Source organism: Leopardus geoffroyi, chromosome C3 (assembly GCF_018350155.1).
Source record: "Leopardus geoffroyi isolate Oge1 chromosome C3, O.geoffroyi_Oge1_pat1.0, whole genome shotgun sequence".
Lineage (NCBI taxonomy): Eukaryota > Metazoa > Chordata > Mammalia > Carnivora > Felidae > Leopardus > Leopardus geoffroyi.
In genome coordinates, this window is record NC_059338.1 from 57256724 (window position 1) to 57284604 (window position 27881).

The following is a 27881-nucleotide window of genomic DNA, read 5'->3' on the forward strand; positions in this document are numbered from 1 at the left end:
AAAGAAAGCAAGCCTTTTTGGTGGCACTCCACGCAGCCTCCTGAAGCACAGCTCGCCCAGCCCAGCCGTGGGCAAGGACCCAGACGCCCTGGTGCTGAGTTGAGAGGCTGGAGTCCGGAAGAACTAAAGAAGGGATGAGCAAAGCCAAGGTGAGCTTTTCAGCCTCAGAGATTTCCAGATGCTCAGAGAGAAACCCTTGGGACTGCAGGGGCAGAGTTCACTTTTGGTTCTCACAAAGCCAAGAATTAAAAATCCTGAGTTAAAGAGTGCTTCCAGAATTTTCCTTCTCAGCTGTGCTGATTTCTCCTCATTGACTCGTTTCTGGTGAGAGTCTTGAGGAAGTACTCTCTTGTTGAAATGAGCACTTTTGCAGCTAAACACAGGGGCTACCTGAGAAGTGATATAGTTCAGAAGATACAGTTTTAAGGTGTGCAGAACATTTGTGGTTTGGGTTGTGCAAAATGTATTTCTTTTTTACTTGAAAGAAAATGAATTGCTTTTCTTTATCGGTGTCTGGCTATCTAATTCTTTTAAGTATTCGAAGTAGTGAACCATTATAATCCAGTGTAAGATTTTAACATTTAAATCTCAGACATTGGGGCGCCTGGGTGGCGCAGTCGGTTAAGTGTCCGACTTCAGCCAGGTCACGATCTCGCGGTCCGTGAGTTCGAGCCCCGCGTCGGGCTCTGGGCTGATGGCTCAGAGCCTGGAGCCTGTTTCCGGTTCTGGTCTCCCTCCCTCTCTGCCCCTCCCCCGTTCATGCTCTGTATCTCTCTGTCCCAAAAATAAATAAACGTTGAAAAAAAAAAATTTAAATCTCAGACATCAATAGTTCATGAAGCATCCAAAAACACTTTAAAAATATACATATTCAATATCAAATAGTTTCATCTAATAGCTCAGCAGAAGGGAAGTAGAAAAATTACTTAAATGTAGAAAAAAAATCAGAGTTGTAACAATCAGCAACCTGAGGCTAAAACGTGAAAAGAAAGAAAGAAAGAAAGAACTTTGAGTCAGTTTTGAAGCAAATTTAATGCTACCTTTTCATGCTCATCTAAGAAACCTCTTACTTCAGGCAAGGTTAGTAAGAATATGTATTTTATTTTGAACTTTAAGAGAGTCGTAGCCATCTCCTCAAGGTGCTATAAACTTGGGAGTTAAGAATATAAATCTAACTATAATTTTCTTTGCAGGTATTTCCATGGAAATGTCAGAGAGCTCAGAGGGACTCATGGAATGTCTTCAGGTTGTGGGTCTGGACAGTGCTCTGTTGTGGTACGTTACGGTATTGATATATTGCTAAGCCCTTTTTCACTTACGTTTATTTTTCTTAAATATCCACTGGGAGCACACAGTCACAGGGAAGATGACTAGGTAGATAGCTGTTAATTCTATCCTTCTGTGAGCATCTTTTCCTTCCTGTCACCTTTAGTGACAGCCCAGAAACTTCCTAAACCCGCCACACTCTTGTTGCAGGGTCCAAATCCTAATAATACCACTAAAGTCTTAATTATGAAGAAATAAAGTCAATTAAGGAATATTTGATGGCGCATTTGCAATCTGTACAAATATTTATTTTTGTAATTTTTTTCTTACATTTATTTATTTTTGAGAGACAGAGCGTGAACAGGGGAGGGGCAGAGAGAGAGGGAGACACAGAATCTGAAGCAGGCTCCAGGCTCTGAGCTGTCAGCACAGAGCCCGACGCGGGGCTTGAACCCACGAACCGTGAGATCATGACCTGAGCTGAAGTTGGACGCTTAACCGACTGAGCCACCCAGGCGCCCCAATCTGTGCCAAATATTTAGCACGGTACTTTCTATTTTTATCATTAGTGTAGTGCACATCAGTGTCATTTCTACAATTAAAGGGTGAGCTCCTTAAGGTCAGACGCCCCCCCTTTTTTTATTCTTCTCCCATTGGTGTGACAAGTTTTATGTCTGATTCTTGAAGACTCTCCAGCAATTGTTTTGAGCTTTCCCATTCCTAAGTAAGCTAATGTCTTCTTACCCCCTAGCTTGGATTTTCAGCTCTGGCCAAACAAATGTGCTTTCCTCTGTCCCTCACACATTCTTTACACCACATCTGCCTCATGTCACCTGCAAAGCTAGTGCTCACTTCATTCAACAAACATTTTCTGAGTCCCTGCAACGTAGCAGGCACTGTTCTAGCACGAGGAGACCCCCCGAACAAAACGATTTCTTCTCCTGCGAACATATATTCTGGTAGAATGCTCCTTCAAAACTCCACTCCAAATGTTTATTTTATTACACTATTTATTCATTAATCATATCTGGGTTTTTTTTTTTTCAGTTCTCTGTTCATTTCTGATATGTTTAATTTGATCAAGATTAATTATGTTTTCTTTGCATCTGTTCAGGAGGAATCCTTACGAGACTGTAAAAATTGGATCCATGTTCTCTTTGATATTTCTCTATGGTTTTTGCCCTACACAGTGGAAACACAGTAGATGTTTATGGCTGTGAAAATATTTACCGTAACGGTAGAACAGTGTTTTGCATAGATCATACCGTGCTTAGAATGGCATATGCTGCCACGAAGTCATTGTGTGTTTCTCGGGTTTTTTTTGGTTTTTGGTTTTTGGTTTCTTCTTTTTTTTTTAAGTAGGCTCCACACCCAGTGTGGAGCCCAGTTCAGGGCTTGAACTCATGACCCTGAGATTAAGACCTGAGCTGAGATCAAGAATCGGATGCTTAACTGACTGAGCCACCCAGGCACCTCTTGGTGTTGTTTCTTTAAAGTCCTCAGATTCGAAGCACCCATATGGTCACTAGACACGCTGGGTATCTTTGCGCACAGAACACGATCTAAATCAATTTCATAATCCTGCATCATTTGGTTGTGTAAATTATTCTTTCTTAAAAAAACCAAAAGACATAGTTATATATATAAGGCTTGGGCTATGTATTAAGGCTTTCCCAGAAGCAGCTCTTCCTGTGGTAAAAGATTATCTTTTTGAGATGAAGAGATAACTAAAAGTATGTTGTTATTCCTGTCCTTATTTTCTTCTCTAGTAGAAACATAAATGTTGGCTTCTAAGAAATTATCCCAGGATAAAAAAGTGGATAGTAAATCTTGTGCATATAATTAATAGAAATAGAAAAGGAAATAAGAATTTCTAAAATACATTGGTTGAATTTCACTTGGAAGAATTTTGAGAAAAAAATTCTGAAAATAAATCTAGGAAGCCACCAGATTTATCTAAAACAGAGCGATGCACAAAAAGTATTGAATGTTACCATGAAAAGTAAATAGAAACCAAAGGTCTAGGTTCTACCTCAAATCTGCAAATGACCGATTCTATGACCCTGAGAAGGTAACCTATATACCCTTGAGGTCTCGGTTTCTTCCCGTCTAAGTGGCGGGCCCAGCATGGGTTCGTTCTAGATTCTTTCCAGCCATGACTGTGAGCCCGCATAGTTCGCACTGATGTCTTTCAGATTTCCTTGCACGTCACGGGACCGACTGCTGGACTTACCACTATTCTGAAACACCCATGAACTGGGCAAAGGCTAGAAAGTTCTGCCAAGAAAATTACACAGATTTAGTTGCCATCCAAAACAAGGGGGAGATTGAATACCTGGAACAGACGCTTCCCTTCAGCCGCTATTACTACTGGATAGGAATCCGGAAGGTAAGGGGAACATGGACTTGGGTGGGAACCAACAAGTCTCTTACCAAAGAAGCGGAGAACTGGGGACGTGGAGAGCCGAACAACAAGAAGTCCAAAGAAGACTGTGTGGAGATTTACATCAAGAGGGCCAAAGACGCGGGAAAATGGAATGATGATTCCTGCCACAAGCAGAAGACAGCCCTCTGTTACACAGGTAGGCGGTGGCCAGAGTGGGGAGAGTGGTGGCGTGGATCCCAGGGGTTGTGGGGGTGTTAGGAAGAAAGCAGTTTCTGGTATCTTTGGAAGTAAATCCAGTTCTCGAAAAAACAAAAATAAAAATAGAATAAAAGCATGTCACTTCTGTGCACGTTTGGTGTGGGAGGCTGGGTCCAACACCCAAAAGTGACATCTTTAAATCAATCTGCATCAATATGACAAATGTATGTGAGAAGTGAGGCAGGGAAGCAGATACAGAGATGTGGGTCTGGCCAAGAGCTCAGGCTCACACGCCCCCTCATTTCCTCCCTGCTTATGGTGGGGGGCTTTATGCTCATGTTTTGTGCTTGGCCTAATCTCCCATAATTCTATATAATGAAATACTGCCATGTTTTGTTATCTGTGGAGGATGAAAATTTGTTTTCAGTTCCCAAACGGTATTTTTCCAAGTCATATTTCATCAGTGAAACATAGTTAATTTGATCTCTTGTACATTGGGCTCTCTACTGACCTAACAAGTTCGAACTTCTTAATCTTTCTATAGTACTTTCTAAAAAGAGAGGGATTGTCAAATATACTGCAGAAGTGGTTGGGGATAGGCCATCACTTAATGTACTTATGACATTTAAAACAAAATAATTCCAAGAGTTCAAAGTACATCAGTGAGTTTCCCCAGAATGTTAGAGAGTGTTAGTGTCGGTAAATTCATTCTCAGTATATGTCTGTGGCTATATGGCCAGTATATGACATAAATAGAAAAATCCTGACCTATCTTTTGGTGCAAAAATGCTATGAAGGTACAAATAAACCTTTCCTGCTTATTAAAGTAGTCTCAGCCAAAAGAGTTATCTGTATCCAAAGAAATGACTCTGAGTACTAAGAAGTAATCATGTTCAAATCATTTATTTCATCCCCCACCTTTAAAGCTTCTTGTCAGCCCTCATCATGCAGCAATCATGGAGAATGTGTGGAAACCATCAATAATTATACCTGCAACTGTGATGTTGGGTACTACGGGCCCCAGTGTCAATTTGGTAAGCCCCTTTTCTGTCTTTGTTTCTTTCTGTGTGAACTTACAGGGGTTATTGTAGCCTATAGAAGTCGATAGGGACAAAACAATACTAGCCATTCTGAGAAATGAGAAGTTTTTATCAGAAGGATAAGCTTGCACAATGTTGTTGCCTTTCCTGAAAGATTTCATAAGTCAGCATGAAGTTTCAATTCACTTCTTAGCAAGTCTTTTTTCAGTGCCACAGACAATACAGAGTTGGGAAAAAAGCTTTAAGCATGGTAGATTCCCGTTCTTAGGGAACCCAAATCTAGCAAATTGGTTGGACTCATTAGAACCCGGAAGTCTGAAAGAAACATTGCCATTTATTGTTGGGAGGGTGAGTTACCCATTAGGTAATCTAGCTTTTGTATGTAAGCCTCAAAGTCATGACAGGGCATGGCTGAAAAGAAAAGTCCACGGGCTGCCTGGGTGGCTCAGTCGGTTGAGTATCCGACTTAAGCTCGGGTCATGATCTCACGGTTCATGGGTTTGAGCCCCACATCGGGCTCTGTGCTGACAGCTTGGAGCCTGCTTCGGATTCTGTCTCCCTCTCTCTCTGCCCCTCCCCTGCTCATGCTCTGTCTCTCTCTCAAAAATAAAATAAACATTAAAAAAAAAGAAAGAAAAAAGAGAAGTTCACATAATGATACACAATATAGGTCAGAGACATATAGTAATAAATCCAACACGTTTATTTGGGCTGTATATTTTGGGGGATACAATGACAAATCTATTATAGATTCTGTCCATGAAGGATTTGCAATTAGCTAGTGGAAATTATATATGCTTATAATTTATTTTGATGGAAAGCAAGGTATAAGCTGGAAAATTAACTGCCTAATGAAAGAATATGGCCTTTATTGGATAATGGGAACCCACTTAGTATCTTGACACCTGCATTTGGGACAATTTTCCTAGAGGCAATGCATAATATGGATTGGAGAACCAAAAAAAGAAGATGGAGGGGCACCTGGGTGGCTCAGTTGGTGAAGCGTCTGACTTCGACTCAGGTCATGATCTCATGGATTGTGAGCTCGAGCCCCGGGTTGCGCTCTGTACTGACAGCTCAGAGTCTGGAGCCTGCTTCGGATTCCGTGTCTCCTTCTCTCTCTGCCCCTCCCCCATTGTGCTCTGTCTCTCTCTGTCTCTCAAAAATAAATCAATGTAAGGAAAAATTTAAAAGAAAGAATATGGAGAGAATCAGTAGGAGTCTATTGAAATCATTCAGTGTCACGGTGGTAGAAACAGAAAGGAAAGAGTACGTAGACTCAAAGTCAAGGAGTCTTTGACCCAGTCAGCTCACTACTGAAAGAAGCATCAAATCATTTCGTTGTTATTGGTTGAGTTTCAAAACTATGGTTGAAGTATCTGGTGCACAGGGTAGAAATTAGAAGAAGAGAAAAGCAATGTTTGTAAAGAATAAAGAATTAAAGCCAAAATAAATTTAAGTGTCAACCAACTGGTGACAGTCTAACTCATTTCACTTAATTCCTACCCAATACTTTCCTTCACACCACTCCTGAAGTTTCTTTTTTATTATTTCTTTATTGATACTTAATATTTTAGTATTTTTATTTTATTTTATTTTATTTTATTTTATTTTATTTTATTTTAGAAGAAGAGTGCACATAAGTCCCCCACTCATGTGCACTCTTTTTCTAAAATAAAATAAAATAAAGGCAAAGAGTAAGGGAGGGAGGGCAAAATAAAGGGCAAAGAGTAGGAGAGGGAGAGAGAAACAGAGACAGAGATGGAGACAGAGACAGAGACAGAGACAGAGACAGAGAGAGAATCCCAAGTAGGCTCCACACTCAGTGCAGAGCCCGATGTTTGGCTTGATCCTATGACCCTGGGATCATGACTTGAGCTGAAATCAAGAGTCAGACGTTCAACCAACTGAGCCACCCAGGCGCCCCTGATCTTTAACTTTTTAATTCTTATAACATTGGCATGCCCATTTCACTCCTTTTTGAACATTTTACTCTTTTTTCTGTCTTAGCTTTCATCCTCTCACTCTTTTCTGGTCTTCTTTCTACCTATAATCATTTCTCCTTGGGTTTCTTCATAGGTTTCTTACCAACTTCTGTGGACTCACAGATTCACGTGAGCTTTGGACTGACAAATCCATTTCCAGCCCCGAACTCCAAATATGCTAAGTGTATCTTTTGGGATGCCCAAAGGACTGTAAAATCAATCGTCCCAGCCAGCTTTCTTTTTTTGTATTTCTTATCTCAATATGAGGCACCACCATTTATATGGGTGCTCTGGTATGAAATTCTTACACCTCCCCTTACTTTTATGCAAAGTAACACACTATTCATTTTAACAACTTACTGTTTCTCTCATTTGCTTCCCATTTGTCAATTCTGCTACTACTGCCCTCATTCCTTCTAGACTATTGGATTCATTTCTTAGGCGAGTTCCACAGCTTTAAATTAGCTCCCCTTAAATATACTATTCATGCTACAGGCAGGCTGATCAATGAAAAACAATCAAACAAATACCACACGTATATCCACCCTTCAATTTCTACCTATCATTTGTCCTATAGGATGAAATCGAAACTCCTCAAGGCATAGAGAAATGCTTGATATACAGTAGGAACTCATTAAATCAAAGAGAAAAGATAAAAGCATTTTTTTCTTAGCTTCTACCTTTCTTTCTAATCTCATCTCACATATTCCCTTCCTCCTCCTTCCTCCGTGTAACAACAAAGTGCTTGTAGTTCTCCACCCTTTTCATATGTGCTTTGTATTTCATTGACTTGCTCGTGGCTTTCTCTCTCATTTTGCACATGGCTAACAGACCTGTTCATCTTTAAGACATAGTTCAGGGATTGATATTTTTTTTTCCAGAAAGCTTTCTTTGGACCCTAAGATAGGCTAAGTACCCCTGTTCCATGTTCCAGTAGGTCCGCATATTTCTTTCTTGTTTATCCCACATTTGTTGAAGTCATCTATTTGCTTATCTGTATCCCCTGGTAGACGAGCAGCAGCTTGAGGTCAGTAAGTATTGTTTACAGTTTAATATGTCAGATTGAGACTATGCCTCAAGTATATAAAGCACTTGCTTGTAGTCATGAATAGAATTGGAGAACATAATTTAATTTGGACTTGTACTGTATATGGAAAATATAAAAATTCTTCCAGTTCCTAAAGTCCTTTCTTCATTGAAATCTCAAAAGCAAGGTCACCACAATGGCTCAAATTGGATAAAGAATAGGACACAAGAGTTGAAATATTTGCTCAAATGGCATGGTGGGGCCTAAAAATGTGAAGACTCATTTCCAAGGCTCAATTCAATCTCCTATGCCACCAGTCAGAGCAGGGAAATAGATACAGTTTCTGGAGAGGGCTGTCAAAATCAGAAGAACTGAAGGTCTGGAGCCGAGCTGGAAAGGGTAAAAACAGGATCAAGGCCAAGATGCTTCCTAAAGCTTCCCCACACTTTTCCCACACCTCCTGCTCCCAGCATTCTACTCTACCTAGGAGTTCTGATGTCACAATTATTTCCAAATCGAGCTGGTCATTCCCACTTAAACCTATCTAGGTTTAATAAGTCTCTCCTCAGGAGCACTTGAGTGGCTCAGTCAGTTAAGCATCTGACTCTTGGTTTCAGCTCAGGTTATGATCTCATTGTTCATGAGATCGAGCCCCACGATTCTCTCTCTCCTCTCTCTCTCTGCTCCTCCCCTGTTCTCATTCTCAAAATAAATAAACACAAACAATTATCTTCTCAGATAATGCCAACAATAAGAAGAAGACCAGCTGATGTTTAATTAGGACTTCCTATGAGCCAAGTTCACTTCTAAGTCCTTGACTTACATTAGATCATTTATCCTCCACACCAACTCTAGGAAGTTATTACAATTACCATGACTCCTCTTTCATAGATGAAGAGACTGAAGCTGGAAGGCTTAGTTCACTTTGTGCAAAGGCATTTGGTGACCAAGTGCCAAAGCTAGGATTCAAACCCAGACACCAGGTGCTCTCCACACTAGCCAGTACTGTTTTTTTTTTTTTAATTTTTTTTTAATGTTTTTATTTATTTTTGCAACAGAGAGAGACAGAACATGAGCAGGGGAGGGCCAGAGAGAGAGGGAGACACAGAATCGGAAGCAGACTCCAGGCTCTGAGCTGTCAGCACAGAGCCCGATGCGGGGCTTGAACCCACAGACTGTGAGATCATGACCTGAGCCGAAGTCGGACGCTTAACCGACAAGCCACCCAGGTGCCCCTAGCCAGTACTGTTTTTTTTTCTTACTGCAGTGGTTCAGTGTGAGCCTCTGGAGGCCCCTGATCTGGGTACCATGGACTGTAGTCACCCTGTGGGAACCTTCAGCTTCAGCTCTCAGTGTACCTTCAACTGCTCTAAGGGCACAGACCTCATTGGGGTTGAGGAAACCACTTGTGGACCTTTTGGAAACTGGTCATCTCTAGAACCAACCTGTCAAAGTAAGTAAGTCTTCAGACTAGAGGCTCTGTCATGGCCGACTTGGGTTAACTGAGAAAATGCAGCAGAGACTTGTAAGGAGTCTCTGTCCTTTCGGGAACATAATTTAATCTAACTTAGATCATACTATGATGCTTTTGAAAGGATTATTGTTACTCAAATCAAAAAGAAAAACCACAAATAAAAAACAACAACCAAATACCTCTGAAACCATCTCGTGATACATACATAATTTTCAGTAATATGCGGCGTGATTATAGTGTACTTTTTACTTTAGTTTTCTCATCGTCATTGCACACATAGTCCAGATGAACCTCAGTTAAATGTTGATTGTTCTCTCCCCTCAGTAACACCTATTTTATGTGGTGTCTTACCTAACACCAACCAATTTCCTTCTCAGGGTGTAGAATTTTTTTGATTGTTTTATTTGGTTTATTCTTGAAATCATTTTTTACTTTTCATCTTCTATAAACTCTCGGGGGAATAACAACTGCTGTGAAAAACAAAAACACAGTCTCTTGATCTTTTTTTTCATTCGAAATGTGGTGGGTTTTTTCTTCTTAGCTGTTAAAAAGACTATCCCTGTACAGGAGAAAACTGGTGACATCTGAGCTTGTGAAATTCTGGTTACGTTTTCTACATTTATGCATCTGACGCACTAATTTTAAGTGGTTTAATTCTAAAAAAAAACTATCAAAGTCATACTGAAATCATTGAATTAAATTGTCAAACCTGCTGAATTTTACAAGAGTTGAGTGAGTTGCTTCAGAGAATTGGGATGTTTTTCACCACTGCTTGCTTTAGATCAAGTGAAAGGGTGGGAATTCTCTACATTCACTGAGGATACTCCATAAGCACTCTTGAGGCCAAGGCCATGTAGTACTTCCAGGAAGTGTTGGAGAGCTACCAGGACTGGAGCAGCAACCTGGAGCAGCCAACTCTCCCCTCCTCTCCCCACCTCCCCATCCGCAAGGGTTTTCAGTGCTCCTGGCTTCACCTCTGATATACAATCTCCATCATTCTCAAGAGTATAAAATCTGGAAACATTATCAGAACTAATTTTTAGAATTTAGAAATGTCTAGATTCAATTGGGTGGTTCCACAGTTGAGTGGAGCAGCTTTGGCTAAAAACCTTTGGTGACAAGAGGGCCTCTACTCAGAAATATTGCTTTTTTCTTTTTCATGGAAGCGATTTCCTGTAAGCCTCTAATGGCACCCGATCTGGGAACCATGGACTGTAGTCACCCCCTGGCCAACTTCAGCTTTACGTCCACATGTACCTTCAACTGCTTGGAAGGAACTGAGTTAATCGGGGAGAGAAAAATTATTTGTGGACCATCGGGAATCTGGTCAAGCCCTAGTCCAATATGCCAAAGTGAGTAAGTTTGCCCCGATGTGTTGACAACTTAAAGAAGGAGCTGCTGGATGGGAAGATGGTGGGGAAAGATAGATTAAACTTTAAAATTTTCATTTTGCTACATTTATATGGCTTAAAAGCAAATTTGTTCACATTAATTTACTATAAAATCCTTGGCTCTTCTTGCCTCTTCCTTCGATGACTGTCATTTCTGTTTTCAGCCAATTTTTAACTCATCGTATCTCAACTCTTAACATCTAAATGCGCTGTCTCTGACTTCTTTTATTTTCTGACTTCTTATGCATTCTTCCATTCCACTAAAATCTCACTTCTGTTAGTCCATTAAAACGTTTCTACAAAAGTCACCAGTTGGGGCACCTGGGTGGCTCAGTCGGTTAAGCGTCCAACTTTAGCTCAGGTCACGATCTCGCGGTCCGCAAGTTCGAGCCCCGCGTCGGGCTCTGGGCTGATGGCTCAGAGCCTGGAGCCTGCTTCCGATTCTGTGTCTCCCTCTCTCTCTGCCCCTCCCCCGTTCATGCTGTGTCTCTCTCTGTCTCAAAAATAAATAAACGTTAAAAAAAAAAATTAAAAAAAAAAAGTCACCAGTGACCACCTAATTCCCCAAATAGTGTATATTTACCAATTATCACTAAGCTGATGCCTCCCTCATCTGTGTATGAGAAGGACAGTCTTCCTCATTTCCATATACTCTCCACTTGACACAGTACCTGTGCTAAATAAGTTGCTAAATAAATGCACATTAAATTAGCTTATGAAAGAATAGCTACTCATGTCTGCCCCTGAGATCATCTCTACCAGTGGAAAAGTTTTTAAGTGGTAGGATCAGTAGAAACTACCAGAGAAGCTGATCTCTGTATGGCCCAGGGCCAGGGAGTGTGGGAGGGAACTGGGGAGGAGGCATGGGATCTGTAGGGGAGGACTGTGTATCAAGCTTATGGGACATTTCCTTTTAAGGCTGGGCCAGTGTCCATTTCCTCATCCTCATGGAGCCTGTAGACGCCCTCTCTTTGGATCGTCTGGGAACTTGAGCCTTTTTCCTATGATATATTTGGGTGTGGGGGTTGGAAGCACCTTGAAAGGGTTTGTCAAAGTAACACAAAGAATGGGGGACACAAACCCTATGCTAACGTGCAAAAATAAGTTTCTTTAATTGGTGGTATTGGAAGATAGACTTTTTTGTATTGGTATTTTTTCAATAAAAGTTCCCAAACGTTCACTCTTACAAGAGGGTACAGGTGGATCCATTTACTTATTTGTGAAGGAAGTGGGACGATGTAGTAGGACAACATCATTCGAAAGACAGTTCAGCGTAGGTCCTCAGCATGTAAACAGCAAGTACATACGTTGGCCCAACTGCTTCAAAGGGAAAGCATTAATAGGTTCCCTTGACTGTTATGTCACCTGGTTAAGATGACCGGCTGTTATTTTTCCTGAAGTCATATTCTATGTTTTAGGTCTTCTCTGTGCAGCAGAGTCCCAACTGTTGAACAAGACCATGGAGATAAATACGATGGTGACCCCTTACTCAGATTTTTAGGTACTTCTTCCAGGAGTTCTGTGAATCGCAAATCTAGGGATTAAGAATTTTATAGGCACTGGGCTAGAGAAACTTGTCCTGCCTTTGCCTCTGCTGCAGAGTCATCATGGTCCTTCCCATGCCAGTTTCCCCATCCAACAACTGGCATCAAATGGACTGTTACCGGGAGACATAAGGAGGAACAAAAGCTAAGGCCATGAGATGGCGCGAAGGATATAATGCTGCGACCTCATGCTATGTGCCTTACTGTTCTCTCTTTCAGAAGTGGACCAGAGTTTCTCAATGATCAAAGAGGGTAACTATAACCCTCTCTTCATTCCGGTGGCAGTCATGGTTACTGCTTTTTCTGGGTTGGCATTTATCATTTGGCTGGCAAGAAGATTAAAGAAAGGTATGTGAGTTTGCCTTCATACGAAAATAATACAACTCAAAGTGGATAAAAATAGGGGCGCCTCAGTCAGTTAAGCATCCAACTTTGACTCAGGTCATGATCTCGCGGTTTGTGAGTTCCAGCCCTCCGTGGGGCTCTGTGCTGACAGCTCAGAGCCTGGAGCCTGCTTTGGATTCTGTGTCTCCCTCTCTCTCTCTCTCTGCCCCTCCCCTGCTCATGCTCTGTCTGTCTCTCTCTGTTTTTCTCAAAAATAAATAAACACGGAAAAAATAATTAGAAACAAAAGCAAAGTGGATAAAAGTATAGAAACCCACAGGAAATTAAGATTGCTAGATTGAACTGAAGCAGGATACCAAGTGCTGTGTTCTATAGACATCATTGCTGGGGATGTGGGAAACGGCCCGTACACCCTTTCATTAAAACAAGGTGGCTGATCTGTGCTTTTCATCTGACAAACCTTTTAAAAACGCCTACTGTCTTCAAGGCACCTCACTAGTGCACTAATAGACAAATGAGACATTTTAATGGTTCTTTGCTCTTATTTAGTTCTGCAAAATGGATGCATAATCTCTGTCCCCTTAGGAGCCAGCATGCCTTTGATCTCAGTGCTACAGTTCCACTAGGAAATGAATCTAAGGTCCAATGAGGTTTTTAAGGCACTATTCTCTAAAACCTGAGCCATGTGCCTGTCTGGCTTCTGACATGTGGGAATTGCATTGTCCCTGGTTTTCTCCCCAGTGTGTATTCACTGAGGTCACAGCTCTAAATAAATGCACTGTGTATTCATGCTTCCCTTCGCTCTGGCCTGGAGAAGAAAAGGGTATAAGAAGAGCTGTTTGAGAAGCTAATACCTGGAACAATACATGGGACGCCATCAGGGAAAAACAACCGTGTTACTCCCCTCACCTCCCTCCTGAGGATGTCCAAACCTTAGAGTGGGACTAGCTTCCTGGTTACAGATCCACAGTCTGTGGTAGGTCCTGGGTGTGCACTGCCACATTTGTCCAAATTCCCCTGGCAGAAACATTGAAGTCTATGAAATTCATGGACATTAAGCAGCTTTTAAGACATCCCTGCTTTAAGTTCAGAGGCCATCAGTGATCTCAAAACAACTGCTAACCAAATGCTCGGTGTTGCATTTCTCCAGAGTCAGTTGACTGACATTTTAATTTTACTTCCATCAATTAATTAGTATGGAGTCTCTTCAATGAACATGGTATATAAAGGCTGCCCCTCACCCATCCCCACTGGCAATTGCAGGAGTAGAATCTACCAATCCCTAATGGTCTTCTACTATCTTTGGAATCTTTCATTCCAAATTTAAGAATCGGGATACTAGGTTAGTTTTATAACCAACCCAGAAAGACCATGGAAACGGTCACTGTTGATGTGCAAGAACTTCATTATTAGCAGTTTAAAATGTCTTTGCCCCTGTTGTTGGAAATTCTGCTAAGATTGGATCCCATCATTTTATAATATGAGACTAAGTACTTAAGTATTCCACTAAGGGAAGAATGAGATTTTTCTCCCACCATTGATTACCCTTTCCACTGAAACTTCAAAATCTGACCCCAGTCATCCCTTTTTCCCTCCTGCCTTGGGTGATGGTGACAGAACTGAGGGGTAGAGAATGCAGTGCGCATTTATGCACTGGCCTCTGGGATAGGAGGCTGGTATCTAAATAACCTTTGAGGATTTGGGGCTGTGAGTCACCTTAATAAGGAGGATATCCCCAAATTCCACAGTCTCTTAATAAATTTTCGTAGAGAGGGCACCTGGCTGGCTCCGTCAGTTAAGCTTCTGACTCTTGATTTCGGTTCACATCATGATCTCATGGTCTGTGGGATCGAGCTCTGCATCGGACTCTGTAATGGCAGCATGGAGCCTGCTTGGGATTCTCTCTCTCTTGCCTCTCTCTGCCTCCCCCCACCCTCTGAAAATAAATGAAAACAAAACTTAAAGAAATGTTAGTAGAATCAAAAGAATAGAATGCAGTCACTTGTATTTAACTGCAGGGTGTGGGGTGGGGGTTAGCTGGCTAAGGTGGTTCTATAAGCAGTGGTGAGAAAGCAATGGGGTTGTTTTTAAATTTTTTACCTTGGAGTCATTTCTGTACAAGATCTCAAACTGATAACTTGAAAACTACATGCCCCTGCTGTGGGAATAAGTGTGGGGCAAACAGGAAACAGATAACGGGCAGTTAGGCTAGGTACATTCATGCCAGCAAAGAGAACAGAAGCCCCAGAAAGATCACTGACTTTGTAGGAAAGTCAGGGTATCTTTAATGTAGCATTTCAATGGTCTTCATTTGTGGAACATCTTCTGATATTTCCAACCTCCAAGTGGCTCTGTCTTCCAAAGATTTTAGTTGTAAGTTAGTTCCTTGAAACATGAAGAATGTTTTTCCCATAGAAACAGTGTTAAGAGTGATGGGTAGGTTCCTGGGCTAACCCCTCAGAGCTTTTCTAACCATGTAGCTGACACATTTACAAGAAAAAAAAGTTAAGAACAGTAAGTCCACATGTATGTAGTAGTCATCAACTCTGAGAATTTCCTACGTGTTGTGTTTCAGGTTCAGTAAGCTGAAAAAGGAGGACAGGTGAATATTTAGGACACAGTAGCTGAGGAAATGAGCAGAATCCTGACTCTTATCCTGTCCTCAGAACCTGTACTTTGGCCCCTGCCCTAGTTGTCTTGGTACCCAGACTTTAGCTCCTTTCTTCTGGAAGAGAAATAAATGCAGGCTCTAGAAATGTGTGCCCTCGCATAGACTTATCTAGAAACACTCTGTTCCCCTAGATAATCATTCTCAGATGAGTCATCACCATTGGCTCTGTTAGAAAGAAAGAAAGAAAGAAAGAAAGAAAGAAAGAAAGAAAGAAAGAAAGAAATGACATAATGAATAATAAAACTGAAGCAGTGATTTTAGGCCAAATCTCCCAAATCCTGTTATCAGCAGGGACCAGAATCAGAGATCAGACTCCCATTCACACAGGCCTCCTAACACCACTGGTCTTTGAGGCTCTATTTTTTTTTTTTTTCTCTTGGTTGGAAGAATTCCCCACCTAAACCAACAACCCACAGGGTTAGAACAGGGCATGAAACTGAACACATGCCCTTAGTTCCTTTTTCTTCGAAAAGAACTCTCAGTAAGAACACTCTTGCTCATGTATTGGTATGTGTTTTGTTGTTCCTAAAAGGAAAATATTAAGATAAACAAACAGCCTGCGAGGTTAATTCAGATTTCATCCTCCCTGCTCAAATGCATCCAGCCCATGTCATCAGCAGGCTGGATTTGGGAAGAAATGTTTAAAATGGTAAATTCTAACATTTGAAAGGTTTAAAAACAGTAATTGGGCACTGTCCACGTGCTAGGCCCTGGCCTAAATACTTTGAATACATTTTAGTTTATCAACTCAATGAGAGGGAGGTAATTACCATGCCCCTTTCACAGATGAAGGGACTGTGGCTTCAGAGGGTGAGTAGCTAATCAGAGGCACACTGCCGACAAGGTGGTATGAGACGTAGGGACACATATTCTTACGATGCTACCAGCTAAGTCTATTAGGGAGGAACCCGCAGGTGGGAGGAGATGGCAGGTGGGGAAAGGATAAACACGGGTATGGGGGTGTCGGAACTGACAGGCAGTCAAGTCAAGCTAGGCTCCTGTCTTTGTGATCAGCACCGAAGATGGAACAGAACCCTGAGAAGCATCTGTCCCAGTGGGTCTATTACGTCTGAGAATCTACCACCGTTTGAATTAGAACCCTAAGCCAACATCTCAAATCCCCTTCTACACAGGTGGGGTCCACCCAACGAATGTATAATACATTTCAAAAGACAGTTTTGAGAGTGGGACTTGGCCTTCTCTCTTACTTACTAAGAAAAAAAAAAAGAGAATTGTCTACATATGCTGATGCTATTTTTCTGTTTCTTCTGTTTTTAGGTAAAAAGTCTCGGGAAAGGTAAGTAAGTTTCATCAGTGAGAAGTTTCCGCCTCTGTTGATCTTTTCTCTACCTTCCTTGAGATACTTCCTGTTAGAGCTAGACACCTTAACTCCTTAGTAACTATTTACATGGGGTCTCATTCAAATGAAATTTCCGTATAGAATGATAATCCACTGGCCTCCCTTAAAAGCTGTGTTTTTGAAGTCTGTGTGTGTGAGTCGTTTTGTTTTAGTGCCGGTGGATCGGAATGAATGAATGAACACGTAGAGCCCTCTTGAGAAAGGGCAGTTATGTGAAGGGAGCTCTTTCTGATTGTCCCTGAAAAATTTTTAGAGGACTGGAAGCATTATGACATATCTCTTCTTGTCCCAGTTGAATGTAAGGGCAATACCAAATACAGTATTCAGGAAACATTCAATTGGTCAAGGATTTATTGAGACATTAATGAGCCCCAGGCCCTGAGAAGGTATCATTCTAGACCCCAGGCCTTCAGTGCCTAGTACAAGAAGGTAAATGACTACTGCTCTGATTAGCACTGACCTTCAGAAATGTGGAAGAGGTGGGGAACATTGATTCTACCTGCGGCTTCCCCAAAAAGGCAATTCTTTTAGCTTGGTCTTAAACCTCAGATTTTTTTCAGCTGGAGGAAGAGACCGAGGAGAGATGCAAACATGTGAAAATGCAATGGTCCGTCTGGCAGAAGTGAAGAGGGCAAAACATTTCTTTAGTTTCTCAGATGTTTAGAGACTTGGAGAAGGAGAGTATAAGTAAGAAGAATGATGGGGATGGGGCTTTGGCGGCACACTGAGCACCCAGTTAGAAAACCGAGCTCCTTTAAAATGCTGGAAGAAGCGAGATGGTCCCTGAGAAGGTTGGTTGCTTGTTCAGACAACCACGCTACCAACCACAAATTGTGAAGAAGTTCTTACGAGTTCAGTGAGCTGTAGCTCTGAGTGCAAAAGAGAAACTGGGGAGACATAAGACAACATGAGCCAGATCATAGACTAATTTATAAGCCATTTGAAGGAGTATGGACTTAATCCTGAGGTCTTTGGGGTAAAGCAGGAGAATGTCAGGCTAACATTTGCATCTTATGAGGATCACTCTGCAGACAGGGGAGTAGGGGGAGCCTGGAGGTAAAGAATTGTTTTGGAGGCATTTAAAGTTATTAAGTTAAAGCTGATGGTGCTTATCTAGAGAAATGGCAGTGAGGTTGAGTTAGTTCATGCGGTAGAGGTGAAATCAACTGAATATGGTTATTAATTGGCTAAGCGAGAGAAAGAGAGAGAGAGAGAGAGAGAGAGAAGAATCAAAGAAGTCATTGTGGTTCCGATCGGGGACTGGCAGATGGTTACTATCAATACAATACTCTTTACTGAAAAGGGAACACAAAAGAATGAGAGGTTTTGGAAGTGAAGGTCATGGGTTCAGTTGTGTCGGTGTTGAGCTTTAGGTGTCTGTGGCTCACCAGTTGACTGCTCCTATCTGTATCACAGGAGCCACCCAGGGGCCAGAGAGTGGATTTGGGGGTTCTCATGTCTCTTGAGGTTAGCTGCTATTTCGGGAGCAGGTACAGTCATCTGGGGAGAGTGAGGAGCAAGGAGCGGGAGAACAGAAGAGGACGTGGGAGAGAGGGCAGGAACAGGGGTAGCATCTATATCAAACAACTCAGTGAAGGACAAGGAGACGGGGAGGGGTTGCCAGAGAGGCAGAAGGAAAATGAGGAGAGTCTGGGTCATGAATGCCAAGGAAAGAAGGAAACAGAAGTGGTTTCGAGTGACTTTGGGAGAACCAGTGAGTTCCCACTGGATGTAACAAGGGTATCTGCAGAGTCTGTTGTCAGGGTCGAGGTCACGGAGGAACTCTGATGGCCAAGTGTTGAGGAATCAGTGGAGATGAGGAAGTTGAGGCAGAAAATGTAAGCCATCTCTTTTTAAAAAGCTTGGCTAGGAGATGAGATCCTTAGGAAGGTAACTGGATGAAGCAATCGGGTCAGTGGATGTCCTTTTATTCTATTTTATTTTAGTGCCCTATCTTCCATTCGACAGTGTAGATGGGGTCCTAGACCCTTCTCTGGGCTGGGCTCCTTATCTCTGTGGGCAGGAAATCCACAAGATGTAAAGATTTCTTTCATGCTCACACCCAGTGAGTGAAAGTCTTTTTTGGCACAATCCACCCCGAGCCGTTTTCTGGTCACAGGAACCACTTACTTTTTAATTGCCACTAGATGGAAGCAGATCAATTCAATTTTTTTAGAAAACCTTGGGGGACAGGAAGAGAGGCTGACAGGAAGAGTATTAGCGTTAAGTGAATTACCACATTCGGCTAATTGCCGTATGAAGTTTAACGGCTCACTGATTTTGACAATGAATCAATCAGTAGTTTTTTATTAAATACTCTTGTGTTGGAACAATGCTAAGCTTGACTGAGACACCAAGAGGAGTAAGTCCATGACCCTGACCTCAGGGAGATTATCATCTAGTTGAGTGGCGAAGACAGAAAAATAAAAAAATTATATATCTTCAGAAAAATATAAGGCAGAGTATAGTAATGACTGGCGAACTCTGTGTTAAAGGACTTTGTCAATATAGAAGAAGCTTGGTGATCACAGAAGATCTTATAAAGAAGGTTGACCCTGGTTGAAGAATGGATGGGGTTTGTGGGTAAGGAGGGAAGCAGGGAGGACAGACTACAAGGAGATGATGGAAGCATGATATGGCCGCAGGGATATGACAGCATGTTCAGGTGCCAGCAGCTAGAACTATCAAGAGCCAAGGGTGTACAGGAGGTATAAACAGAAATTGGAAGGGAAGGCTGGCCCCATCCATATAGGTCTTCAAATGCATCACCCGATGCTAGAAGGACTAAGCAAAGAAGTATTATCTGCCCAGATGCCTTGCAACACCTCTCATTTATTGATCAAGGTGACTTTAATTCATTGAATTATAAAATTTTAGGTCTTGAAAGGATCTTCACGGACGTGATGTTCACTCTCTTTATAACTGAGCTAATGAATAACTTTCCTATGGGCCCTGAGAGAGTGACATAGCTAAAATAATTATAAACATTTATGAAACATTAATTCCATGTTGCACACCTCTCTGTGAGCTTTGCATGTTTGAAATCATTAAATGTCGCCTGCCAGCTTGTAGGTGGGGGGAGGTGCTATTCATATCCTCATTCTACAGGTAAAGGAAGAGAGGCAAAGAGAAGTAAAATATCTAGCCTGAGGTCACTGAATAAATGACAAAGCTGAGATTTGTACCCATGTGGATCCAAAGATCTTGCTTTTAATCCTTACACTTCTAGAACTCAGGACTCTCGACTCCAATGCTAAGAGTTCTAAGTCCCAGACACCTGCTTTCTGTAGTGATGTGATAATGATTTCACCCTGAAACCATGTGTAATGGCACCGAGGAAGGGTGGGATGGAAGAGGCAGAGTGTGTTTCTAGAACAAGCCAAAGGTAAAAATGAAAAACATCACATTAAACACTGAAGCTCTTTTTTGTCTTTTTGTTCGTTCGTTTGTTTTGTTTTTTGTTTTTAAGCTCTGCAGCCAGCTCTCATAGTCTTTTGCGTTCATTCTTCTTAGGTCTTGGCTGGTGAATGACCAACTCCTGGGGCATTTGTGGTTTCAATTCTTGCCGGGTTATTTTCACTCTTCTGCAAACTGGTTCTGTTTACCACCTCATTTGGTTTCTAGTGTCTAAATTCTGCCTGGGTGAAAGCTACACCCAAGATACACAGGAAGATACGATGCCAACCTCAGTGGAGGGTATATGTGAAATTTTGTTTTCAGAAACATTTTTATCTCTGTATTGGCAAAAGCACGTTTGCAGCTGCTGAACTGTGGTTTACCCTGGCAGTTCATCATGACAGCAGAGTCTCGGAATCTGCTTCTCCCTTTGAAAGGTGCTATTAAGACATGCCCTATTTGGTTCCCTTTCCCCTACCCCTAGCCCCCTCCCCTCCAAGGATGAGACAACTGTGCCACACACACACACACACACACACACACACACACACACAAAGTGTCATTTGTGTCATGAAACTAGATTTGTCACTGTCTCCCTAAATCACATCCCTCCAGAATCAAGCATTTAGAATTACCACCACACCTTTCATGAGTTTTGATTTTTCTCAAATTTCTCTTTCCTTTTGAGCATTGTCGTCTTCTACTGCTCACTGACTTCCATCGTCCAAAATCTATCCCAAATGCCCTTCGTACTCATTTGATCTAAAGACAAAGCCTGTGCCCCCAGAAATGTCTCCAGGTGTGGCCCACGGACCAGCGGCAGCAGGAGCAGCGATGATGCGGAATCCGGGGCAACGCCCGGATCTACCGAATAGGAATCTGCCTTTTAACACCACCTCTGGGCGGCAAGCAGCTGCAAGTGTGACAGGTGTTGCTGTAGGGTTTTCTTCTTCTTTTTCTTCTTTGGACGTCCTGTGCTCGTCCAACTCACCTGAGAGGCATTTTCTTCACTCCTTTTCCGACTTTTACACCGAATATCGCCCTTTACTACGAACGCTGTTAAATTTTGCAATGTTTAAGGTCCTGGTTTTAATTTCCATTCTCTTGTTTTCCATTCAGCGTGGACGATCCGTATTAAAGCACCCTCTGTAAATGAAAATTCTCGGGATCCTAACGCGTCACCGGATCCCTCAAATCCCTCCCTGAAAAGTTATCGCGCGGTGGTGTCTCCTGCCCTGAAGATGAATGTGTCGCCCTCAGTGCACCTGGAAAGATCTCTGAGGAACCGGCAGCAGTTTCTGCTCCCTTTGCGCCCCTCCCCTACCCCCTTGTGGTTTATATAGCGCATTCTGTTACTCTGTTTTTCGTGGAGAAACGAGATCACAGCGGGGGAGAAGACTGCTGGGGAATATAAAGATGCCCTGTTTTGCTCTCTGTCTTGCACCTACAGGCTCGGTTTTGATGCAAATCACATTTTATCTCCAGTCTCCTGTAGGGGTACATCCTTAGACATAAGTTCATCAAATTGATGTTGTCCTCCCTTTCCAATGGCAGCAAAGTAGTGGGGTTCTGCCCCGAACAGAAAAGGTCCTGCCATGTGCACGGTAGCCTCACCTCCTCTGTAAATGGAGGCCATCCTCTTCAACTGCCTCCGGCCTCCCCCACCTTCTTCGGCCATCCCCTCTTCCCAGTTGGCTGGTTTCCACACATAGCATCTCATGGGCACCAAACGAAAAGAGAGAGGAGAGAGACAGCAAGACTGCACTGGTTTTTTTGTTTTTTTTGGCTTTTGGTTTCACTCGTTTTATTAGATCCACCGAAACATCTTATACTCGGTGCCTTTTAAAAAATGACCACTATATTTTTATTAAAGAAACATCCCCAGAAACATCCCCAGAAAGACTAGTCTTTCATACTAGTCTTGTCACAGCTAGTCCAAACCTGTGGCCTCCTGCTGCAAGATTAGTCTAGGTTTTGTGCTTAAATAGTCTTTTTTTTTTTTTTTTTTAAACATACAGTTTTGTACTTAGTCTTTCTAAAGAAAATGTTACCACGGGGCGTCTGGGTGACACAGTAGGTTAAGTGACCGACTCTTGATATCAGCTCAGATCATGATCTTGTGTTCATGAGATCGAGCCCCGTGTAGGGCTCTGGGCTGCCGTCACGGAGCCTGCTTGGAATTCTCTCTCTTGCTCTCGCTTTGCTTCTCCTGTACTCTCTCTCTCTCTTGCTCCCAAAATAAATAAATAAACAAATAATAATAATAATAAATAAATAATGTTATGTAATCTGTTATTTAGAAATTTTCCATGGTATGTTTTCTCCCAGTGAAATTCTTCCCTCCTTCAAGGCAGAAATTGTGTCACATCCCTGGACAGTCGACCTTATTCCTTGACATTCAGTAAATGTGTGTTCACATAAGTCAGGAAGAGCTTATGGTGTACTGTCGATATAAGCTGCAGAAAACCCTCTCTCCATGGCATGATGCTCATCTAAGGTCAAGGGCTAACTTCTCAGCAGAGACTGGGGGCCTGGTAAAACCTAGTTGGAAACACCTTTCTGCCCCATGGCCAATAGTACTTTCATACAAATTTGTACACGCTATGAGAATGATTTTTTTGGTGCTGATTATGTTTTCCTTTCTCAAGTCCATCTCAGACTCTGCTTTATAACATGGGCTGTTGCAAAAATTCTCCATGTTGTACGCTATAAATCCAGGCTATCCCATTCACATTCATGTAGTTTAAGATACATCCCCTCGAGTTGTACAGTGCCCATCCTGCACAGATTCACATGGCAGCCCTGATTGCAAGGTCTTTTTCGTCTAAGACATCAGGATCAAAGAGCCCACATGGTGGTTACTTCCTGGGGATAAGATGTGCGTACGTTGAAAAACACAGTGCTTTATTTAAGCCCTAAGGCTACGATGTGATCTTAGGAATTATCTCGTGCTATATCCTTAAACAAAGATTCATAGCATTCATAAGAAAATAAATAAGGGTTCATAAGATAAATTTCCCCGAAAACCTTGAGTTTGACCTTCCTGAGACTTGGTTTCCTGTTTCCTTACCTATAACGTAAGAATGAAAGATGCCTTGCTTACCTTGCATGGTTATTGCAACGGTTGAGTCAGGTATGATATTGTTTTCTGAACTGAACCTTAAATGGAGATTGTTTTCCACCCAGATCTTGCCTGTCATGCTTTCATGGTGTAGGATTCTCGATTTTATGCAAGGCCCTGAGCAGAAGCAGATATGAGAACTTGTCCTGAGATTAGAAAACAGAGGGTCCTTCATTTGTGTCCAGGTAGGAACCCAGCGCTCCGAATTTCACAACAGCTCAGCTCTGCTACCTGCACGCTTGCTGGGATGACACCGAAGGAAGGGCACGGGTTGGGGAGTCAGTCCCAGTCAGTGGGAACCCTGCCTCTGCCTCTATGGTGTGACCCTCCAAGTCATGGTTAATGAATTTCTGGTTTGCTTATGAAATGGGGCTGCCATTATCTTCCTCACACAGTTGTGCCCCAGATTCAATGAAATAACCCCTTTCTCTCATAACCCAGAACACCAGCTTTTATGAAATTGACAAGGGTCCAAGGGACACAGAATTATCCATTCCTCTGGATTTGTTCACCAGAGCTCATTGAGCCTGGGCTATACTAATTTAGTTTCCTGCAGAAACATTTCATTAAATGGATATTTAATTTTTTGACCTTAGCTCTGATAAGAAAAATCTGTCACCCGAGTGTCACACACTTCCCTCGTATGCCCTAGTTTTCACCCCTTGACCTCCCCAAGACTGTGCTCTGTTCTTTGGCCCAGTCTGAAACAGACCTAGCTCCATGATGATTTAATGAGAAACAAGGAGTCAGGTAAGAATCTTCATATCCAAATCATACTTTGGAAAATTAATAAAGTTATCCTTTAGATGTCTATCCTCTTCCCTCTCAAAGATCTTATTCTCTTCCAGCTGACTGTATCTTCATTTTGTCTTTTCCCCAAAGTTCTTTGAAAATTTCTCTGCCTTGACTCTAGCAATTTGATTTTTTCCTCTGTTTACACACCCCACTCAGGAAAGCAAAGTCATTAGAACCGAAACAACCCATAACCCATGACAAGGAACAGGGAAATTATTAGCAGAAAGAATGAGATTTTCACATCTCTTTGGCCTTGGCAGTCTTGTCTTAATCTAGTGAGATCTCAGCATTTCATGAGGTACAGCCTTCCCTGTGTGACCCTGAAAGGTTAATTGGAATTAAGCTTTACTTGATATCTTGGGTGAAACTTGGTCCAAGCAACAGATCCGGTGGTAGTGTTTCCAGCACTAATAGTTGTGATAGCAGGAGTTGCCATGATGATGATAATAATGGGGTAAGGGAGTTTTTAAGTTAGTTCTCTTGAACTTAGTTGACATCCAGTCATCTTACCTGATATCCAAATCCGTATCCTATCAGGAGAAAACTGTCTCTTCTTGATGAGGCTCTACGGCGGAAGAACATTACAAGCAATGTGGCCACACGGGGCAGAGCCCTGCCCTGAAGGGCCCAGCATCTAGAAGTGGAAAGAAAAAGATGTGTAACTGGAAGTCAAGGCAGCACGTGCGATGGCCTGCCGAAGAGTGCAAGCCAGAGATGCCGCGGTTCAGAGGAAGGATGGACCACATGGCAAAGGGCAGCAGAATTTATAGATAGAATTAGACCCTGAATGAAGTCTAATTAGGAAACAGAAGGTGACTTAAGTATCCGAGACAAAAGTGTTGAAGTCAGAGATGTCAGATAGGTCTTATGGGCTTAGCAGAGAACCAGCAATGAGAAAGGCAAAGAACAGCTTTAAATCCCAGACGAAAGCTTGCAAAGTTTTTTCTGTAGTTTCTGGGAACCCTTGAGCAAGAGAAGGACAGAATCACAGTGATATTCTGGGAAGATTAATGTGTCCAAGGGTTTAAGAATGGACAGAAACGGAAGCAGGGAGACAAGTCAGAAACTGTAATTATTCAGGCATGATGATTAGGGTGGGGCCAGGAAGATTCCAGTGTGAAACATTGTCAAGGCTTTGGTCTCTGACTAGCTGGGGTCGAGGGACAGGGAGGGGAACTGCAAGGGAGTTCAACAAAGCATTCAGAAAGGAAAAACATAAAACAAAGGTTCTGGTTAAATATGGTTTATGCAAATGTCCTTTTTTTTTTTTTCAAAGACCCTGTAGGAAAGTCCCTCCTTCGTTATATTTCCTCTTCGTGAACATTTCTCCTTTATTGTTAATATAGGATTGAGTCAAGGATATAGTCAAAATGGCTTTGGATTCACAAAGACAAATGGTGGAGACTGAGGATAGGAAAAGTCCCCGAACTCAGAGTTCTTCAAAATGTGGGTTGTGGGGGGCGCCTGGGTGGCTCAGTCAGTTAAGCTTCTGACTTCTGCTTAGGTCATGATCTTGCAGTCTGTGAGTTCGAGTCCTGCATCAGGCTCTGTGCTAAGAGCTCAGAGCCCGGAGCCTGCTTCAGATTGTGTGTGTGTGTGTGTGTGTGTGTGTGTGTGTGTGTGTCTGCCCCTCCCCCATTATCTCTCTCTCAAAAATAAACATTAAAAAATTATTAAAAAATATAGTGTGAATCAGTTATCACTCTTTAAATGAAAGCAAACTTAGTTTCAAAAACACAATTTTGATAGAGACCCTGATGCAGACCAGCCAACCCAGACTCGATGTGCAGGGAAGTTTCTGAAAAGGCCTGTCAGTTGGTCTCACTTGGACTGTGTGGTCAGTTTCATGTGGATTTAGACTTAACAGGCGGAAGACATGTTGGATGGTGCACATGCCTTGCACAATTGTGCTAAATACTCCTGGAGCATTGTATGAACTTTCTAGAGAAATCAGTATCTCTTTGAAAGCATAGAACCACAGGACTAGTTTCTAAACTTTTCTATTATGAGGAACTCTCATTAACATTACAACATTGCAAGATAGTAGTAAACCCATTAGTTGAGAAAATACAGATGTATTTACAGATGATTAAAAAACAAAAATAAAATAAAAAAAAAACCTCTTGCCTGGAGGGTAGTTAAGGCCCAGAGACTAGAAACCACTGCTTGTTCCTACACTACAATTTCTTTAAAGAGTTCAATTGTATAGATAATCAGCCTTCTCATCTTTTTCAGACTGTGTATTCACCTGCAATCCCCATGCAAAAACACCTATGCTTTGATTTCATGGATGGATATAGAACATTTCACTTAATAACTAGGCAATTCTACTATATATGGAATATATACAGAAGTAGATCATATATTGTACTATAAAGCAAGTGTCAATAAATTTCAGGAACTAGAATCATACAGATCAGAGCCTCTTCCATTTGTTATAAGTTAATAGTAGAAAATAAGCTTTAAAAAATCCCAGTATGCTTAATAATTTAAATATATTTAAGTAACTCAAAAGTAAAAAAAAATCGCAAAGAAAATGTTGAACTATTACAATTGAATGGTATTAAAAACAAAGCACACCAGCAACTGTGGGGTGCAGCAAAAGAAATGTCAAGGAAAATTTGTCATTGTGACGTTTATGTTAGAAAAGTGAAGAAGGCTAAAAATTAAACATCTAACTTAAGAAGTTAGAAAAGCAAGTGATAGCATAAACCATAAGAAAGTAAAAAGATGAGGGGTGCCTTTGTGGCTCAGTTGATTGAGTGTCAGACTTCGGCTCAGGTCATGATCTCATGGCTCGTGGGTTTGAGCCCCACGTCATGCTCTGTGCTGACAGCTCAGAGCCTGGAACTTGCTTTGGATTTTGTGTCTCCCTCTCTTTCTGCCACTCCCCTGCTCACACTCTGTCTCTCTCTGTCTCTCTCTCAAAAATAAATAAACATTAAAAAAAAGAAAGTAAAAAGATGGAAATAATATATTTGAGAGCAGAAATTAATATAGAGAAACAAAGGAAAGTAGGATCAAAGAGGATCAAAAAGTAGACAATCTAATAAAAAAAGAAAAATGGTATAAATTTAAAAAATTAGGAGTACAAAAATATATATTTAAAGATCATCACAGATAATTTTTTTAATTAAGAAAGCAGAACAACTCACTAAAAATATATTTGGTAATAGTCAATCTAAACACATTTTCTGGAAAAAAAATTACTTCTCAACTTTCCTCCCCCCCCCCCCAAAATAGGAAGACTGAATGGTCTTCCATAATCATTGAAAAATTTGAATCTGTAGTTAAAACTCTTGCCACAGAGAAAATACATATCAGGCTCAGATAGTTTTACAGGTGAGTTCTACCAATTTCCAAACCAACAAAGAAATCCCAGATTTTCCCACATATGTTCAACAATTTCTAGAGCTCTAAAGAACCATTCCCCAATTATTCCACAAGGCCAAAATATTCTTGATTCAAAAACCAGATAAAGACCTTGTAAGATAAAACAATGATCGTCCAATCTCACTCACGAATATACGTGAAAAAATTTTAAACACAGTATTAATAAGCCAAATATAGCAGAAATGAAAAATATAACCTCATGTTCAATTTAGGTTTATTTCCGGAATTTAAGGAGAGAATTCACATTAGAAAATCCTTAACTATAAATTACCAGATTAATAGATAAGAAGAGAAAAACCACGTACTCGTCTCAAAATTACACACAAAAAAGAATTTATGATTTTTAAAAAGGAAAAGAAAGCCGTTTGGCAAGCCAGAAATGGGAATTGCCTTAACCAACAACAACAACAAAAAAGAACGAGGATTCTCAGCAGATACTTCAGCAAGCATTATCCTTTGTGATGAAATGTTGGAAGCTGTGCGTCTTTA

General features: G+C 41.5%; 1 protein-coding gene across 1 annotated transcript; it reads left to right on the forward strand.

The window, feature by feature from the left end:
- On the forward strand, nucleotides 1–22088 carry SELL (selectin L). The gene is made up of 9 exons (XM_045452991.1): nucleotides 1–149; nucleotides 1194–1275; nucleotides 3462–3848; nucleotides 4777–4884; nucleotides 9170–9355; nucleotides 10543–10728; nucleotides 12531–12659; nucleotides 16606–16624; nucleotides 21203–22088. The coding sequence occupies exons 1-9, from the start codon at nucleotides 135–137 to the stop codon at nucleotides 21219–21221; spliced, it is 1131 nt and encodes a 376-aa protein (XP_045308947.1). The 5' UTR covers nucleotides 1–134; the 3' UTR covers nucleotides 21222–22088.
- Nucleotides 22089–27881: the final 5793 nt, after the last annotated feature.

What these genes read in the sequence shown, in the direction of transcription:
- SELL (XM_045452991.1), top strand. An exon ending in CTGGACAGTGCTCTGTTGTG is followed by an intron (nt 1,276 to 3,461) that starts GTACGTTACGGT and finishes GATGTCTTTCAG; the next exon opens with ATTTCCTTGCACGTCACGGG. An exon ending in CGGGCCCCAGTGTCAATTTG is followed by an intron (nt 4,885 to 9,169) that starts GTAAGCCCCTTT and finishes TTCTTACTGCAG; the next exon opens with TGGTTCAGTGTGAGCCTCTG.